The sequence below is a fragment of the Trichomycterus rosablanca genome, chromosome 4, assembly GCF_030014385.1.
Source record: "Trichomycterus rosablanca isolate fTriRos1 chromosome 4, fTriRos1.hap1, whole genome shotgun sequence".
NCBI classification, from domain to species: domain Eukaryota; kingdom Metazoa; phylum Chordata; class Actinopteri; order Siluriformes; family Trichomycteridae; genus Trichomycterus; species Trichomycterus rosablanca.
Genome location: NC_085991.1, coordinates 49,210,536 through 49,229,942, shown reverse-complemented (window position 1 = coordinate 49,229,942; position 19,407 = coordinate 49,210,536). Strand labels below are relative to the sequence as shown.

Here is a 19,407-nt window from a genome sequence, read left to right as displayed (position 1 = left end):
ATCATGTTAATTTTATGTTTACCCAGTTGTCCCCATTAAATTAGGAAAAGTCATCAAATATGAAGCAAAAAAAATGATGTCAATCATTTATTTAAAGACGTTAAACACTGAATGGGGTCAAATTGACCCCAAAGGTAATAGGAGGGTATGTTTTGTATTAAGAATTGTAATTCACTACATTTTAAATAAGATCCGTTACTGAGTAAAAAAACGCACAAAAAAAAATCGCGTGAGAGAAACTGCTGCAGTGAATTCTGCGATGGGGAGTCGGATCTTTTGGCTCGGTTACTTTTAAAGAGCCGTATATATATAAAACGACTCCCAGAAGCGCAACTTGGTTCCTTTGTTTCATTTCAAAGGGCCGTTCAATAGAACCGAATTATTCTACGACACATCACTAGTGGTTATACAGTTTGAAAAAGTTTTATGGGACTAAAATGACACGACACATCCCTAAATGTTTTAAATGTTGTATCAACATGTTTTTTTCTATTATATTTTAATTAAAAACAACTATTGTGAGATTTATATCCAATTGTCCTGTTGCATTACACAGAAGATACACCCTCTCCTGCTAAAAAAAGTAACTAAGTAACGTTTACTCTGAGGACATTTTAAACGAGTTACTTTTTACTTTTTACTTGAGTAGATTTTTAGACTAGTAACTTTACTCGTACTTAAGTAAAAATTCATTAAAGTAATAGTACTTTATCAGCCTTGTTTACCCGGTTAAAAAACCCAAAACCACTGTTGAATGTGACATACCATGTAAACAGTCATGCTTCTGTGATAAATACACTTACATGGGCTCAATAGCACTTCAGAAAACCATTATTACTCAACACGGTCGACCTCTGCAGCAAGAAATGCAACATGAATATACAGTATATATATATACAGTATATATATATATATATACAGTGTATCACAAAAGTGAGTACACCCCTCACATTTCTGCAGATATTTAAGTATATCTTTTCATGGGACAACACTGACAAAATGACACTTTGACACAATGAAAAGTAGTCTGTGTGCAGCTTATATAACAGTGTAAATTTATTCTTCCCTCAAAATAACTCAATATACAGCCATTAATGTCTAAACCACCGGCAACAAAAGTGAGTACACCCCTAAGAGACTACACCCCTAAATGTCCAAATTGAGCACTGCTTGTCATTTTCCCTCCAAAATGTCATGTGACTCGTTAGTGTTACTAGGTCTCAGGTGTGCATAGGGAGCAGGTGTGTTCAATTTAGTAGTACAGCTCTCACACTCTCTCATACTGGTCACTGAAAGTTCCAACATGGCACCTCATGGCAAAGAACTCTCTGAGGATCTTAAAAGACGAATTGTTGCGCTACATGAAGATGGCCAAGGCTACAAGAAGATTGCCAACACCCTGAAACTGAGCTGCAGCACAGTGGCCAAGATCATCCAGCGTTTTAAAAGAGCAGGGTCCACTCAGAACAGACCTCGCGTTGGTCGTCCAAAGAAGCTGAGTGCACGTGCTCAGCGTCACATCCAACCGCTGTCTTTGAAAGATAGGCGCAGGAGTGCTGTCAGCATTGCTGCAGAGATTGAAAAGGTGGGGGGTCAGCCTGTCAGTGCTCAGACCATACGCCGCACACTACATCAAATTGGTCTGCATGGCTGTCACCCCAGAAGGAAGCCTCTTCTGAAGTCTCTACACAAGAAAGCCCGCAAACAGTTTGCTGAAGACATGTCAACAAAGGACATGGATTACTGGAACCATGTCCTATGGTCTGATGAGACCAAGATTAATTTGTTTGGTTCAGATGGTCTCAAGCATGTGTGGCGGCAATCAGGTGAGGAGTACAAAGATAAGTGTGTCATGCCTACAGTCAAGCATGGTGGTGGGAATGCCATGGTCTGGGGCTGCATGAGTGCAGCAGGTGTTGGGGAGTTACATTTCATTGAGGGACACATGAACTCCAATATGTACTGTGAAATACTGAAGCAAAGCATGATCCCCTCCCTCCGGAAACTGGGTCGCAGGGCAGTGTTCCAGCATGATAATGACCCCAAACACACCTCTAAGACGACCACTGCTTTATTGAAGAGGCTGAAGGTAAAGGTGATAGACTGGCCAAGCATGTCTCCAGACCTAAACCCAATAGAACATCTTTGGGGCATCCTCAAGCGGAAGGTGGAGGAGCGCAAAGTCTCGAATATCCGCCAGCTCCGTGATCTCGTCATGGAGGAGTGGAAAAGCATTCCAGTGGCAACCTGTGAAGCTCTGGTAAACTCCATGCCCAGGAGAGTTAAGGCAGTTCTGGGAAATAATGGTGGCCACACAAAATATTGACACTTCAGGAACTTCACTAAGGGGTGTACTCACTTTTGTTGCCGGTGGTTTAGACATTAATGGCTGTATATTGAGTTATTTTGAGGGAAGAATAAATTTACACTGTTATATAAGCTGCACACAGACTACTTTTCATTGTGTCAAAGTGTCATTTTGTCAGTGTTGTCCCATGAAAAGATATACTTAAATATCTGCAGAAATGTGAGGGGTGTACTCACTTTTGTGATACACTGTATATATATATATACTGTACACATAATTATAAATACAAACATGAAAATATCAAATAATTAGATGTAGATTCGACATGATGGTATAAGTGTCAGTGTTATGACAGTCCGATTTAATGTCATTTAGAATTAATGAATAATTAATATGCAGAATCGCCTCTGAGTTCTCTGGGCCTGAGCTGATCTCAGATGGCCCGAAAGACAGTTGAAACTGGTGGTCCATGATTCAGTTTGTTCTTGGGGACTTAAACTATTAGTACTAAAGATGAAAAGGAGTAAAATTCTATTCTTAGTCCCCAAATTATAAAAAAAAGTCTCAATAAACAGAGATGTGATGGAACACAGGGGCAAACACATCTCTGTCCCAACTTTTTTGGAGTGTAACAGGCATCAAATTCTAATGTTGATTAGTTTCTTTGCATAAATATTAAAGAGAATTGAACAAATCACAGATTCTTGTTTGCAATGTACGTAAAATGTCCCAATATTTTCAGAAATGGAGTTTCTATCATTAGGAGCCTAAATGAAAGCAGAATTCAGTAAATAAATCATGAACACAGAAATCCAGGTCACATTAAAGCGTTGACGAACCTTCTCCTGAGCATGAACGGTGTCTTTGATAGTGAGGTGGGACGTGTGAGCTGCTCTCGCCCCGCTCAGCCCTAAACCTTTCTACTCTATAAACCGTCTCAGCAGATTTCAGCTCCCCAGTGTGTTTCAGACTGTAAAAGAGATAAAACCACAGTGCTCTGTTCTTCACTGCCAGTGACAGAAATGGAACACATCCAGCCAGGCTTCCTTTTTATCTCCTTTCATCTTTTATTGACCTCGAACGTCCTTTTACCTTCCGTTTACTTTCCTGGACGTCACGCATCAACAAGGACAACATGTACCTACACTTATGGCATTTAGTGGACACTTTTAACCAAATCGACTTACAATTGTGACTGAATACAATGCGAGCAACTGAGGGTTAAGGGCCTTGCTCAGGGACCCAATGTGGCAGTGATGTGGCTTGAACCAGCAACCTGATGAATACTAAACCAGTACCTAAACTTCAGATCCAGCATATCAGACTTATCATGCATTTGAAATCCCTGGAAAGGTTACTATAGGTCATAACCAGCTTCCTCTCATATTATTATTACTAGTATTTTTGATATTTTTTTCTTCATGTTTATCAGTCATTACTGTTACTGAGACCAGAAGAAAGTAAAGAAGGATGTAGATTTGTGTTTGGCAGTCTCCTGACATCGGTAATACCATGTTTACTCTTTCTTTAATAAATGCTGAAGTACTTTAGTTCCCTCTTATCTGTGGATTTCCTTCCTGTGGTTTCAGTTACTTATGATAAACTAGTGGTGCTTAACATTCGGCTAAACAAAGAGAAGCCGTGAAGTGCTTCTGTTTAGATAAAACGAAATGATCAACTTCAAAATTCTCAATGATAAACTAGTGACGCTAAACATTCAGCTGAACCGAAGAGATTACACCTGCATTACACCTAGTTATCCTAAGAAACCGGACCAACCACAAGCCTTAACAGACAGAAATAGACAGACAGACAGACAGACAGATAGATAAACAGACAAACCAACAGATAGATAGATAGATAGATAGATAGATAGATAGATAGACAGACAGACAGACAGACAGACAGACAGACAGACAGACAAACCAACAGATAGATAGATAGATAGATAGATAGATAGATAGATAGATAGATAGATAGACAGACAGACAGACAGACAGACAGACAGATGATAGATAGATAGATAGATAGATAGATAGATAGATAGATAGATAGATAGACAGACAGACAGACAGACAGACAGACAGACAGACAGACACAAAAAGCTATATATTAAATAGAAAGACAGACATTTACGGCACTAAGCTGATGCTTTTATCCAAAGCAACTTACAGTTCTTTGACAGTATACAGTCTGAGCAATTGAGGGTTAAGGGCCTTGCTCAAGGGCCCAACAGCAGCAACCTGGCAGTGGTGGGGTTTTAACCAGTGACCTTCTGATTACTAGTCCAGTACCTTAACCACTAGGCTACAACTGCTCTACAGACAGACAGTTTACTGTACTTATCCTAAATATCACTGGAGATGACTTATTTCACCCAAAAACTGTGAAAAGTGTTTTGTAAAACCCAGCCTATATTATTTAGTAAGAGAGAGAACCACTCCCGAGTCTCACTGTTACACTTCATTCTGCTCCAGTCTGATCTGAACCATTCTGAACTCCAGTTACTTTCATTTTCTGTTCCTGGATCTGCTTCCTATTTCCTCCGTGTGTGCTTGATGGATCCAGGATGGAGGTCCGTGTCGAGTCTGGTTCCTCTTAAGCTTTTTCTCTGTAATGTTTGGGGATGTTTTGTTGGTCGCTGTAACCCCAGGCCGATCATTAAAGGTTTGGGTTTGAACCTGGATCCTGTACGGTTGCTGTGGGACCATGTGCGCTGTGAACGGCGCTGTGCAGATACGTTCTGATGTGAAGTTAATTACTGCACCGTTACACGCCGTTTGCTTCGTAGTTTCGTTACATACGCTGGTATTTAGTAGTTTGAAATGCTACAGGATGTGTTCTTAATGGGAAAAGGAGTTAATCATGTTAGCTCGGTCTTCATTTAAACTGGAGCATTTGGAGCTAAGCTAATCAAGAACATTTTTCTGATAGCATCCCTAAAATGTTTATAGTTTTTATTTGCTTGTAGATTACAGTAGGAACTAGGCATTCAGAGGGGCGCAGTAGGAACGTACGCTAGCCCTCTACCGTTGATCCGGGGTTTGAATCTCTGCTGTGCTATCGGCCACTCTGGGATCTGTACAGATCAGAATAATCTGAATAAATGGGGGAAAAACATGAACGTTACATGAAGAATAAATAAATAAAAAAACATATATAAATATAGACATACACCGATCAGCCATAACATTATGACCACCTCCGTGTTTCTACACTCACTGTCCATTTTATCAGCTCCACTTACCATATAGAAGCACTTTGTAGTTCTACAATTACTGACTGTAATCTGTTCTTTAATGGTCAGGACCACCACAGGACCACCACAGAGCAGGTATTATTTAGGTGGTGGATCATTCTCAGCACTGCAGTGACACTGACATGGTGGTGGTGTGTTAGTGTGTGTTGTGCTGGTATGAGTGGATCAGACACAGTAGCGCTGCTGGAGTTTTTAAACACCTCACTGTCACTGCTGGACTGAGAATAGTCCACCAACCAAAAATATCCAGCACCGTGGGCAGCGTCCTGTGACCACTGATGAAGGTCTAGAAGATGACAGCAGCAGCAATAGATGAGCGATCGTCTCTGACTTTACATCTACAAGGTGGACCAACTAGGTAGGAGTGTCTAATAGAGTGGACAGTGAGTGGACACGGTATTTAAAAACTCCAGCAGCGTTGCTGTGTCTGATCCACTCATACCAGCACAACACACACTAACACACCACCACCATGTCAGTGTCACTGCAGTGCTGAGAATGATCCAGCACCTAAATAATACCTGCTCTGTGGTGGTCCTGTGGGGGTTATTGAGCATGCATCAAGACATGTTATGTAGGGTTCAGTATTACTTAGGTAGCTCAGCATTTAAGCTACCTGCCATTGTCAGTTGCCACTCTGGGGCCCTTGAGCAAGGCCCTTAATCTTTAATTAAAAAAAGCATCTATGTAATAAAAGGCCACCTAAAACCACCTAAAAACTATGCCATGTTTGGTATGCAGATCAGATCTGCCGTGGTGACACGGTGTAAAAACTGTGCCAAATCAAACATGTGGATCAAACAGCAGATTTACACACCGGATCAGTCGAATCCCGGCTTAACAAAGCACCAAAGATCAATATTATTTTCAGAAGATAACAGGCAGACTGAGCTGTGGCATTTCAAAACATCTCTGTACAGGAGAAGCTCAAAACATCAACACTGTGCTGTTACAACAATACAAAGAAACACGTCCTTTAAAAGTGAATTTAATGCTACGTCTATTCTAAATCATTCACTTTTAGGACTCTGCTTGTTGTGGGTGAATCTCCTCCAGAAGCCACATGTGAATGTGACGCGTGGACACTAAACAAAGAGAAACAAAGATTTATTCAGGATTTTAAGAGCAAGTGCATCGGTGCTCAGGTGGCGCACCAGTAAAACACGCCAGCACACCAGAGCTGACATTTTAAACTCGTCGGTTCGGATCTCAGCTCTGCCACCCGGCTGGGCTGGACGGCTACATAAACAACGATTGGCTTGTTGTTCATACAGGTTGGGAAGTCGGACCAGGGACTCTTCATAACTGATGCAATTACGACCTCTGCTGGCTGGTTGATGGCGCCTGCACAGAGTCAAGGAATAATGTTGATCAGGGTGTGGCTCTCCGTACACAACGCTGATCTGCATATGAACTCGCCTTGTGCAGGTAAAAAAAAAATGGCTACTGCACGTGTTGGAGGGGGCTTGTGTCAGTCTCGCTCTCCTTAATCAGAAGTGGAGATCAGCATCAGTGGAGAGGGAGCATAATGCAATCGGGTAATTGGATACGACCAGATTGGGAGGAAAAATCTTCAAAAGGGAAAAAAAGGGGCAATTGCATCAAAAAACTGCTGAACATCTCATTGAGGAAGCTGACAACCACTAAGTGAGAGTACGAGACGGCCAGAACAAAATAAGAATGACTGAACCCTATTAAGTCCCGCAAGTTCAGTTACTTTGGCCGTGTGGTGAGGTTCCCACAGTTGAAGACGGTGTTATGACAGTGCAGCCAACCATCACAAAGCAATGACGGCAAAGTGACGTGACGTGAGTGTTGGAGTGGATTTTAGGAAAAACATGAACATGCCTGCACTCGAAATCAGGGTCTTTAAAAGCTATTTTTATTTAATAATGTACACTGATCAGCCATAACATTAAAACCACCTCCTTGTTTCTACACTCACTGTCCATTTTATCAGCTCCACTTACCATATAGAAGCACTTTGTAGTTCTACAATTACTGACTGTAGTCCATCTGTTTCTCTACATGCTTTGTTAGCTCCTTTCATGCTGTTCTTCAATGGTCAGGACCACCACAGGACCACCACAGAGCAGGTATTATTTAGGTGGTGGATGATTCTCAGCACTGCAGTGACACTGACATGGTGGTGGTGTGTTAGTGTGTGTTGTGCTGGTATGAGTGGATCAGACACAGCAGCGCTGCTGGAGTTTTTAAATACCGTGTCCACTCACTGTCCACTCTATTAGACACTCCTACCTAGATGGTCCACCTTGTAGATGTAAAGTCAGAGACGATCGCTCATCTATTGCTGCTGTTTGAGTTGGTCGTCTTCTAGACCTTCATCAGTGGTCACAGGGCGCTGCCCACGGGGCGCTGTTAGCTGGATATTTTTGGTTGGTGGACTATTCTCATTCCAGCAGTGACAGTGAGGTCTCAGTCCAGCAGCGCTGCTGTGTCTGATCCACTCATACCAGCACAACACACACTAACACACCACCACCATGTCAGTGTCACTGCAGTGCTGAGAATCATCCACCACCTAAATAATACCTGCTCTGTGGGGGTCCTGTGGGGTTCCTGACCATTGAAGAACAGCATGAAAGGGGTCTAACAAAGCATGCAGAGGAAGAGATGGACTACAGTCAGTAATTGTAGAATTACAAAGTGCTTCTATATGGTAAGTGGAGCTGATAAACTGGACAGTGAGTGTAGAAACAAGGAGGTGGTTTTAATGTTATGGCTGATCGGTGTATATCCCAGATCCACGATTATGATTTAAATACGTTGTGTGTATATTTACTAATCAAAAGTGGTGAATATTTTGTCTCTACTCACTAAATATCCAGTTACTGTAGAGTAACTTCAAGTACTTTATTATGCTATAAATGAAACGGAGCATTCGCTGAGGAAATGGCAGCCATGTTTACGATGCACGGTGTACAGGATTTCACTTCTCACAGTGTAGATTTATGGAGTCTGCAGTCAGGTTGTTAATGCCGCTGCTATAAAGCATTTATAGCTCACATTAATACCATCATAACCAGCACTGCATAATGACTTGTATCTTTAGCATCTAGCAGAAAGTCATGTACTCACCTCCGCAGTCACGTTCATCCTAAACACTCCTGTTACCATCATCACAACCTCAACCTCTGTATTCATGTATTAATTCACTGATTCTTTAGGCAAAAGGCAGCAAACACCACAGACAGGTTGCCAGTCCATTACAGGACAAAAACACACTTATGGCAATTTTAGTTGGGGAAAGTGGACAGAACTGCCCTGACCCAGCGGTCCTGCTTTTTCATCCATGATGATGGAGTCTCACAGAGGCAGCTCACTAGCACACCAGCGCCGAGATTGTGAACTTCTCGGAACTCCTGGGCGCCATCTAGAGGACATAATTGGCAGTGCCTGCAGCAGACACGGTTCTGCTACGGTGGGATGATCGGACTATGTGGGTGCGGTCTTTAAACGCTGTGTAAGGACCCTGATTTACAGATAGAGAGGCGCCTGTGCAGAGTGCATGGGTGGAAAGGGTTCCGCTAAGGACTGCGCGTGGATCGGAGGAGGCGTGAGCAGCAGTATACCCTCCTCGACTGCAATCAGGGACCCACCCAGCAGCGTAAGACAGAGTGACTACGCTAAATTGGATGAAAATGGGAGAAAATGCATAAATAAATAAAAAAAAAACACCATGACCTTGGTTTTGGCCACATCAAGCGGGTGGTAGTTCTTTCTACCCCATTCTAGAGGTGGTGTCCACCTGTGTTGGCCTTAAGATGGATTTATTGTGTTAAAAGCACTGGAGAGGGTCCCTGGTGGTGCTGCCTGCTTCGTCTACGTTTGCCCGGCCCTCTGCAGTGAGTAGATGACAGTATCATCGACAGCAAGAGCTCTAGTAATGAGTAAACCCTGGATTTAAGATGATCTAGAAGCCACCTGCCAAGGTCTTCATCATGTGGGATGGTAGTGCCAGTGGTCTACAGTCTTCAAGGGCTGTTAGACGCCCTTTTTTGGAGTGTACGTACGTCTCCTTTCTTCAACCTTAGAAGTGTTAAAGAAGGATCCTCCTCCAGACCACCCAAAGAGGATGGAGGTGCCTGCTGAGTCTGGTTCCTCTTAAGGTTTCTACCTGTATTTTGAGGGAGTTTTTCTCTGCCACTGTCGCCCTCAGCTTGCTCAGCAGGGTTTTTTGGTCTGTCGGTCCTGAATTCTGTAAACTTGCTTCAAGACGTCCATTGTAAAAAGCGTTGTATAAATAAATTAGAAATTTGAATCCTCTTCGTTACCGTGCCATGCGGCTCTCTGTGAGACTCCATCACTGGTGTGTGAAGAAGCAGGTCCGCTCGGTCAGGGCAGAGGCGGCTCGGCGGCACAGGGAGAAAAAAACAAGGCAATACATGATGTATTCGCACAATGCATCACTCACCACCAGCCATTTGCGATGCATGAAGCCGTGTACTTCGCCTCGCTAATGCTTTCAGCCGTTAATTTTCTCACCGGCGTGTAAAAACACATCTCATAAATTACAGGCACAGAAAAGGCCGGTATGAAAGCCGGTCGAATCAGCGGCGTCTTCATTATTTATTTTCAGAAGGTTACGGCCGGATCATTATTCCTCACGGCGCGTAAGTGAAAGCCGGAGCCGCGTGCCCAACGTTCTTTAGCGGACCGGATGGCTCCATTGTTTTATGAAATTGCCTCCGCTTCATTTATTCTGCGTCCGACGCTGTTTGGGAAGCATTAACATATTAATTAGCAGCTAATGAACTTAATTAGCACGCTGAGTAATTAAACCCCAGAACTGATGAGGCGAGATCCAGAACCTGATGAAATGTTCAGAAAGTCACTTCATTTTCTTTCTTCCTGCCCAACTCATGCAGAACTCATGTACACTACATGGCAAAAGTATGTAGACACGAACAATAGGAGCTTCAGCCGCCGTAAATAAGCTCTACTGTAGGGGAAGATTCGATTTTGCACTCTGTACGCCTTTCGGCTATTTATCGACTGCCTTTCACTAATTTATTGGGGTTTCTGCGAACAGGTGTAACATTTTTAATCAGATGAATGTAATCAGCCATGGCAGTTGGAGCCTAGTGGTTAAGGTACTAGACTAGTAATCGAAAGGTCACTGGTTCAAGCCCCACCACTGCCAGGTTGACACTGTTTAGCCCTTGAGCAAGGCGCTTAACCCTCAATTGCTTAGACGCTATACAGTCACAGTATTGTAAGTCGCTTTGCATAAAATCATCTACTAAATGCTGAAAATATACACAGACCAGGCATAACATTATGACCACTGACAAGGCACGCCGGCAGAGGCAGTGTGATGCTTTAGGCAATGTTCTGCTGGGAAACCTTGGGTCCTGCCATCCATGTGGATGTAACTTTGACACGTAGCACCTACCTAAGCATTGTTGCAGACCATGTTCACCATCTTATGGAGACAGTTCCCTGATGGCTGTGGCCTCTTTCAGCAGGATGATGCTCCCTGACACAAAGCAAAAATGATTCAGGAACGGTTTGAGGAGCACAACAACCAGTTTGTTGACTCGGCCTCCAAATTCCCCCATGACAGACCCTGGTACTGACACACCCCCATACCATGACAGACCCTGGTACTGACACACCCCCATACCATGACAGACCCTCGTACTGACACACCCCCATACCATGAAAGACCCTGGTACTGACACACCCCCATACCATGACAGACCCTGGTACTGACACACCCCATACCATGACAGACCCTGGTACTGACACACCCCCATACCATGACAGACCCTGGTACTGACACACCCACATACCATGACAGACCCTGGTACTGACACACCCCATACCATGACAGATCCTGGTACTGACAAACCCCATACCATGACAGACCCTGGTACTGACACACCCCATACCATGACAGACCCTGGTACTGACACACCCCCATACCATGACAGACCCTGGTACTGACACACCCCCATACCATAATAGATCCTGGTACTGACACATCCCCATACCATGACAGACCCTGGTACTGACACACCCTCATACCATGACAGACCCTGGTACTGACACACCTCATACCATGACAGACCCTGGTACTGACACACCCCCATACCATGACAGACCCTGGTACTGACACACCCCCATACCATGACAGACCCTGGTACTGACACACCCCATACCATGACAGACCCTGGCACTGACACACCCCCATACCATGACAGACCCTGGTACTGGAACACCCTCATACCATGACAGACCCTGGTACTGACACACCCCATACCATGACAGACCCTGGTACTGACACACCCCATACCATGACAGACCCTGGCACTGACACACCCCCATACCATGACAGACCCTGGTACTGGAACACGCTCATACCATGACAGACCCTGGTACTGACACACCCCATACCATGACAGACCCTGGCACTGACACACCCCCATACCAAGACAGACCCTGGTACTGGCACACCCTCATACCATGACAGACCCTGGTACTGACACACCCCATACCATGACAGACCCTGGTACTGACACACCCCATACCATGACAGATCCTGGTACTGACACACCCCCATACCATGACAGACCCTGGTACTGACACACCCCATACCATGACAGACCCTGGTACTGGCACACCCTCATACCATGACAGACCCTGGTACTGACACACCCTTATACCATGATAGACCCTGGTACTGACACAGCCCCATACCATGACAGACCCTGGTACTGACACACCCTCATACCATGACAGACCCTGGTACTGACACACCCCCATACCATGACAGACCCTGGTACTGACACACCCCCATACCATGACAGACCCTGGCTTTTGGACTTGTCTGGATCCTTTTCATCTTTGGTCCAGAGCACACAGCGTCCATTTTTTACAAAAAAGACCTGGAATGCTGATTCATCTGACCACAATACACGTTTCCACTGTGTGATGGTCCATCTTAGATACCTCGGAGCCCAGAGAAGTCGACGCCGCTTCTGGACATGGTTAACATAAGGCTTCTTTTTTGCACAGTAAAGTTTTAAGTATCATTTGTGCAGTAACTCTGTATTGTAGAGCTTGATAAAGGTTTGATAAACTAATCCCTCACCCATGTGGTTATATCAGCTAGTGTTGAGTGGAGGTTCTTGATGCCAGTACCTTATCCACTAGGCTACAGCTCCCCCTATCATCATGTAAAACCACACACGCTAGCACAGATGGGAAAAAATTGTCACATTTATTTGATATCAAGAGTTGCATTTACATCCGACAACGGTTCCTACAAAACAAAAGAATTGAATGGACATGAGCAGTGTTTATTCTCACTCCTTTCTTCATCACTGTTACTCCATCCGATAAATTATTTAGCGTCAAATGCTCAGATATGTTGCTGTTGTTGTTGTTTTTCTTGTTTTCCTAGAAGACGTCGTGTCGACACGTACAAAGAATCGATTTCCTGTTCCTGGCAATCAGGGGCCGAGCATTTCACACGCAAATAAATTACAATTCATCCCAATCTGTGCAAGACGGAGCTTCTTTAGGTCGAGAACGAGCTCACGAGTGGAAGCGGGAACGTGAGTCCGTGTCCTCGAAGCTTCTCTGACAGACGAAGTGTGAGAAGATTTCAAACCCCCCCCCCCAAACAACCAACCAACAAACAAAAACAAATAATAATAATAATAGAAAATAATACAGAAAAAAGTGCAACCCTGTTTCTCAAAACGTCTTTGTTGAAATCTCACGGTTGCCGTGGTATTTTTATTTAGCATTTATTTTAGCGTCTTTTTATTATTATTATTATTATTATTTAATATTTCGTCCCACTTGCGGTACAGCAAAATATATTTTCTTTAGCGCTCATTCTTTAATGTGCAATAGACAAAATATAAGGCCTGAGTCAGGAGTAGTGGTTCTTCTCTTCTTCTTTCTGCCTATTTTAGTTCTTCGTACGTTTTTTATCTCTTTTTTTAGTCCGTGCCGGGAGTCGTGGACGACCCGGGCGCTTTTTGGGTTCGATTCCTCGAGTCGAAGTCTCTGGAGGATCCTCGGGTCGATTCTAACCTCGTAGAAAAAAAAAAAAACCTAGAAAAACAAAAACTAGCATCGGCATGTTCGTGTCCTTTGTTTGTAAAGTCGATACAGTACTGTAGGTTCGAGGATATCATACAAAAAAAGTAGCCAGTGCCCGGACAGTGCCAGCCTTTCCTGCAAGCGCTTTTATTCTCGCTCGTGCCACCTCCGGAGTGGTCTTTAAAAAAATGACTAAAGGGGTAAAAACAGAGTCGCGTCTGTGTGGTGCGGTCTCAGAGGCTGGTGATGAGCTGCATTTGCCCGTCCGTGGGCGTCTCACCTTCAGCCGCCTGACGCTCCTCGGCCTCGAACCCGTGCTCACTGACTTGGTAGTAGGATCCTGGCTGGGCAGCGTCGCCCAGCTCGGGCAGGCTTTTGTGGCAGGGCTGGTCAGAACCCGGGCCCTCGTCCTGTCTGTCCGTGGGGCACAGAGAAGAGGACGAGTCTCTGAGGTCGGGCATGCTCGTGTACACGGAGTCTCTGTTATCCGTCGAGGGCGTGGCCTCGGTCTGCGCCGGCCCGTCGTCCTGCGCGTCCTGCCCGTGCCTGTCGTGTTGGCGCGAGGCCTGCTTGGCGCTATACAGGAGCGAGTGAGTCCGCTCCGGGAGCAGAGGCACCTCCAGGACCTCGCGGTGGTGCGGCCGAAGGAGCAGCTCCAGCGCCGGGTGGTCGGTCACGTGGAGGTCGTCCTCGCCGTGGCGACCCGGCAGGGCTCGGTCCGGGTTGGGCGGGCGCTCGGGGTCCTCCGGGCACCTAAGATGCCCGCGCGGTCTCAGGTTGTTGTGCACCAGCTCGGAGATGATCATCTTTTCGAAGGCGGCGTCGTCCAGCGAGTAGCTGCTGTTGAAGTTGCCGTTGAGGGGCAGCGTGTCCATGGCACTGGCGTCTCGGCTGTTGGTCCGAGAGTGCTGGCCTGAAATGACAAACACCTGCGCATTTAGAAAGACAAATATCAGTCAAAAAATAAAGACACATAAAGAAATACTGTTAAGGACATAACGCTTGTGTTTTCCTGGGAGGACAGTACTGGACTCATCATGTAATCTTGTAATGAGAATACACGCCCGGAAATCGTGTCATTTTATCAAACGAACAATTATTAGGGTGCAAAAAACAATAAACAACAAGGCTGCATCCCAAACCGCTTGCTTCAGTGCTTATCATGTGCTTGGATTCAAAAATGCATCTAACTTAATGAATCATTTTACGTTAAATCATGTTATGAAGATTTATTTTATAAAGAATAATTTTACAATGAATAATTTCATGATGAATCATTTTACGATTAATAATTTTATGAGGAATCACTTCATGATGAATCATTTCATTTTATGATTAATAATTTTTGATTAATAATTTTATGATGAATCGTTTTATTATGAATCATTTTACGATGAATCATTTTGATTATTTATTTTATGAAGAATCATTTTATAATGAATAATTTAATGATGAATCATTTTAAGATGATTCATTTTGAAACAGTGAATCATATTATTGTGAATCGTTTTATGGTAAATCATTTAATGATAAATAATTTTACGATGAATCGTTTTATGATAAATCATTTTATGATCAATCATTTTATGATCAATCATTTTATAATAAATCATTTAATAATTATTTATTTTATGAAAAATCATTTTACAATGAACCATTTAATGATGAATCTTTTTATGATGAATCCTTTATGTGATCTTTTCAGCTAGAGCAAGGCTTCTCACAAGATTTGAAAGTATGTCTGTGGGAATTTGTGCCCTTTTAGTCTATGTCTAGGGCTATTTTACCCGCACTCATTAAAAACCGTGCATACCAGAAGAAAAAACGACTACCAGTTTATGAGACGACATTCTCCATATGTACAGTATATTCTGCTTACAAGATCACGTCTGGCCCTGTGGCGCCATCCTGGCACCGACTATATTTACACCAACTATGAGTCATATAAATTAGATTAGATTTAAATCTATTAAAATCTCACTTTATTATTAAATGTCCTTAACAGTAAAAAACCCCAAAACACAGTACAATAAAAACAAATAAAAGAAAGCAGCCATTAAATGCTTTAAATATACACAAACAATGCGCATCACAGCAAGCTGGCACTGTAAGCTGGCACCGTACACAGACATCTAACAGAAATCAGCCAACGCTCATGAGTAATAAAATAAAAGCATGATGAACGATGCAGCCTCACACCAAGCCTGTTCATGCCATCCAGTCCTGACCACACACACACACACACACACAGACAGACACGGACACACAAGCACACACACTGGCACATGGGCGGGCGGGCGTGCAGGCGGGCAAGGTGCAGGGACTCACTTTGTGCCACCACTCACATTATGTGTGTCTGTTCAGGCTGGCTGGCCTGAGAACTGCTGACGTGTCAAAAGAAAAGTGAAAGAACGCCGTTTAGAATCGCCGCAACAAGTGAGACACAAACATACAACCAATAAAATAAAGAAATTAAACGTTCAGACTCTCCGAACGCCTCCAGATTCAGTCCGGCAGTCTACTGAGCATCGAAATCACACAAACTCTATTCTTACTCTATTCTTACTCTATTCTTACTCTATTCTTACTCTATTCTTTATTCTACACAGACTGTTTATGGTACAGAACCGCATTCTGGCATCAGTTAGTTATAAACTGGCTACGATAAACTGGAAGATAAACTGGGGGCCCTAATTGCATCCAAGGAGGATATATTTCACGCACGCCAATCCACCGACCCCTTCTTATCTGCCCATATTTTGGTGGATTCACTTGTGAGGGCCAGTCTTGCGCATGGAGAGTCACACACTGATCTCCTCGTTCCTTCACTTCTGTACAGGCGACTCGGGCTACCGACCACTGTGTCTTACTGTCTGCACTGCCAATTTGACCGGTAGCAGTGCTTAAAGATTAGAACTCAGAATATCCCGCTGTGCCACCTGGGCGCCCAGGACGAACTGATTTTGTTATTGGCTGAGACCCACAGTGAGACAGTTGCTGTCTGATTTGGGAATTGGAGGAGTGGTCATGGACGGATGACGTCACATTGTCCACAGCTGATGATGTGTCGTTGCTAATGTGAGAATGTAAGACCGTCGGTGGGACAGTTTATCTGGTCTTTTCCCACCCAGTAAACTTTAGTGCCCGATTCTGCCAAATGTGTAGGGGGCACCCAGCCTACACCGGTAGGCCGAGATGAGATTAGAACTCGGAATAAACCGCAGAACAAACTGAGGTCATGGACAGATGACGTCACATTGCATGGTTCTAGTGTCCACAGCTGATGATGTGTTGTTGCTAATGTGAGATACCTTTTTTTTTTAGTCCGGTCTTTTTCCACCCAGCAAACTTTAGAGCCCGATCCTGCCAACTGTGCCCACTAGGGGGCACCCAGCCGACCGGTAGCAGAGCTTGGAGATTAGAATAAACCGCAGAACAAACTGATTTTGTCATTGGCTGAGAACCTTAGTTAGGGTCTTAGTAGACCCTTAGAGATAGTCTGATTGGGGAAAAAGCATTTGGCACTGAACTGGAGGAGTGGTCATGGACGGATGACGTCACATTGCATGGTTCTAGTGTCCACAGCTGATGATGTGTTGCTAATGGTTCTAGTGTCCAGAGCTAATGATGTATTGTTGCTAATGTGAGAATGTGAGACCCTCAGTGAGACAGTTGCTGTCTGATTGAGGAAAAAAGCATAAGGTACTGAACTGGAGGAGTGGTCATGGACGGATGACGTCACATTGCATGGTTCTAGTGTCCATAGCTGAAGGTGTATTGTTGCTAATGTGAGATACCTTTTTTTTAGTCCGGGCTCTTCCCACCCAGCAAACTTTAGTGGCCAATTTTGCCAATTGTGCCCGCTAGGAGGCGCCCAACCGATTTGACACTGGCTGAGACCCTCGGTGAGACAGCTGCTGTCAGTTGCAATTCATTACACCTGTTAGCAACTGTTTCGGCAGAAGCACTTTTCAGTCATTTGAAAGGGTGTCCCGATACTTTTGAGCATGCAGGGTGTATTGTGTATGCGTACGGAGCAGCGCAGGGCTCCGTGCAGTAATCACGATTCCCTTCATTACTCGTCGGCTCATTAGGAGGCGAGCGTGCTGGATGGCTGAATTCAGTATGTGAAGTGTGTGAGGGTACAGCGAGCGGTCACTGCGTCTGTCCAAACCCCAGGAGGAATTCTTACAGGGACCACGTCCTGTTTTTATACCCGTGTGCTCGACGTGCCCTTGTCATGTTAGCTCTGTAGCTACAACAGTCAGCTTCATTTCCTACTAAAGTAGATTTAACTAAATTAACCTCTGAAATACCTCTTAATTAGGGCCACACAATTATGGATCATTTTAGTTTAGTTATTAAACATTTAATCAAGATTGACAGCTTGACTAAGCCGCTAATCAGAGCTAATCAGAGCTTATTTGAATTGTGCTACATTTACATAAACGTGTTAGTATCAACATTACTGAACATGTTTAGCTTCTGTTAATTAGATTATGAATAGATAAATAAATATATTATTAAATACATTTTGATAACGTACATAAGAACTTGTGAAATCAACCAAAACAAGCTAGCCTGTTAGCAAGAGCTGTGTCCTCACTGCATATTAAGCACATTAAGGTGACTAAGAATGCTAATCAGAGCTTATTTGCTTTGTGCTACATTTATTTACATAAAATGTGCTTTTTATCAACATTATCAACAGGTTTGGCTTATATTATATTTAATATAAAATAGATAAATACATATTTTATTAAACAGATTATGATAATGTACATGAGAACTGAAATCACCTTGTGAAATCAACCAAAACAAGCTAGCCTGTTAGCAGCTAGCTAGCTAACAGGCTTGCTGCAGTGTAAACAAAGGCTGTGTGCTCACTGCATATTAATAACTACAAAAATAAATAAATAAATTAGATAAATTAATAAAAACTGTGTCAAATCAGGTTAATTTGATTAGTCAGGTCAAATCAGACTAATCCGCTGTGGTGATTCTTAAATACAGGAGCAGCTGAATAAATAAATTAATTAATTAAATAAATAAATAATAAAAGCACATATTTGTGTGTCTGGATAAGCTGCAAAAATGTGTTGTTTTGTTCTGGTAATTTTTAGCTGCAATAAAATAATACAAAGATATTTATTATTTATTTATAAATGTACTAATTTAGTGATACATAATCTAGCAAATTTATATCAGGTTGGCAGGTGGTGACTAAGAATGCTATTCAAAGCTAATCAGAGCTTATTTGCGTTGTGCTACATTTATTTACACAAAATGTGCTTATTATCAACATTATTTCACGTCTGGCTTTTAATACTGAGAATATAAAATAGAAAAGTAAATATATTATTAAATAATTATGATAACTTACATGAGAACTGAAATCACCTTGTGAAATCAACCAAAACAAGCTAGCCTGTTAGCAGCTATCTAGCTAACAGGCTTGCTGCTCTGTGTCCTCACTGTACAATACTTACTACAAAAAATGAAAAAATCAGCACAATATTAGCATGTTAATCGTGTTCTCATCTGACACATGCAGTAAATTTAAAATATAAATTGTTCTGGTTTATTTCTGAACTTTTGTATGAGTCTCTGGATAAGAGAGTTAGCATGCAGCTAAAATGCGAATGTACTTTTAACATTATTAAAATGTAAAGATGTGAATTAGGACTTAGTAATTAGTAGGTGACAAATGCAAGCTAGTTCTTTAGCAGTTAGCTGGGCGGTCTGTACACAAAGGTACACA

General features: G+C 43.1%; 1 protein-coding gene across 7 annotated transcripts in view; it reads right to left on the bottom strand.

Moving 5' to 3' along the window:
* Window positions 1-5,346: 5,346 nt before the first annotated feature.
* LOC134312466 (adhesion G protein-coupled receptor L2-like) overlaps window positions 5,347-19,407 on the bottom strand; it is a 270,296-nt gene continuing 256,235 nt past the window's right edge. For 3 of the 7 annotated variants that reach the window (XM_062994433.1, XM_062994438.1, XM_062994431.1), the window contains one exon: window positions 12,795-14,559. In XM_062994433.1, the coding sequence (XP_062850503.1) occupies window positions 13,880-14,559 (680 nt within the window). In that variant the 3' untranslated portion in view covers window positions 12,795-13,879. Of the gene's footprint in view, window positions 5,407-12,794; window positions 14,560-15,974; window positions 16,031-19,407 lie in introns of those variants that run through there. The other 4 variants (XM_062994434.1, XM_062994435.1, XM_062994437.1 and 1 more) reach the window with 4 other exon arrangements.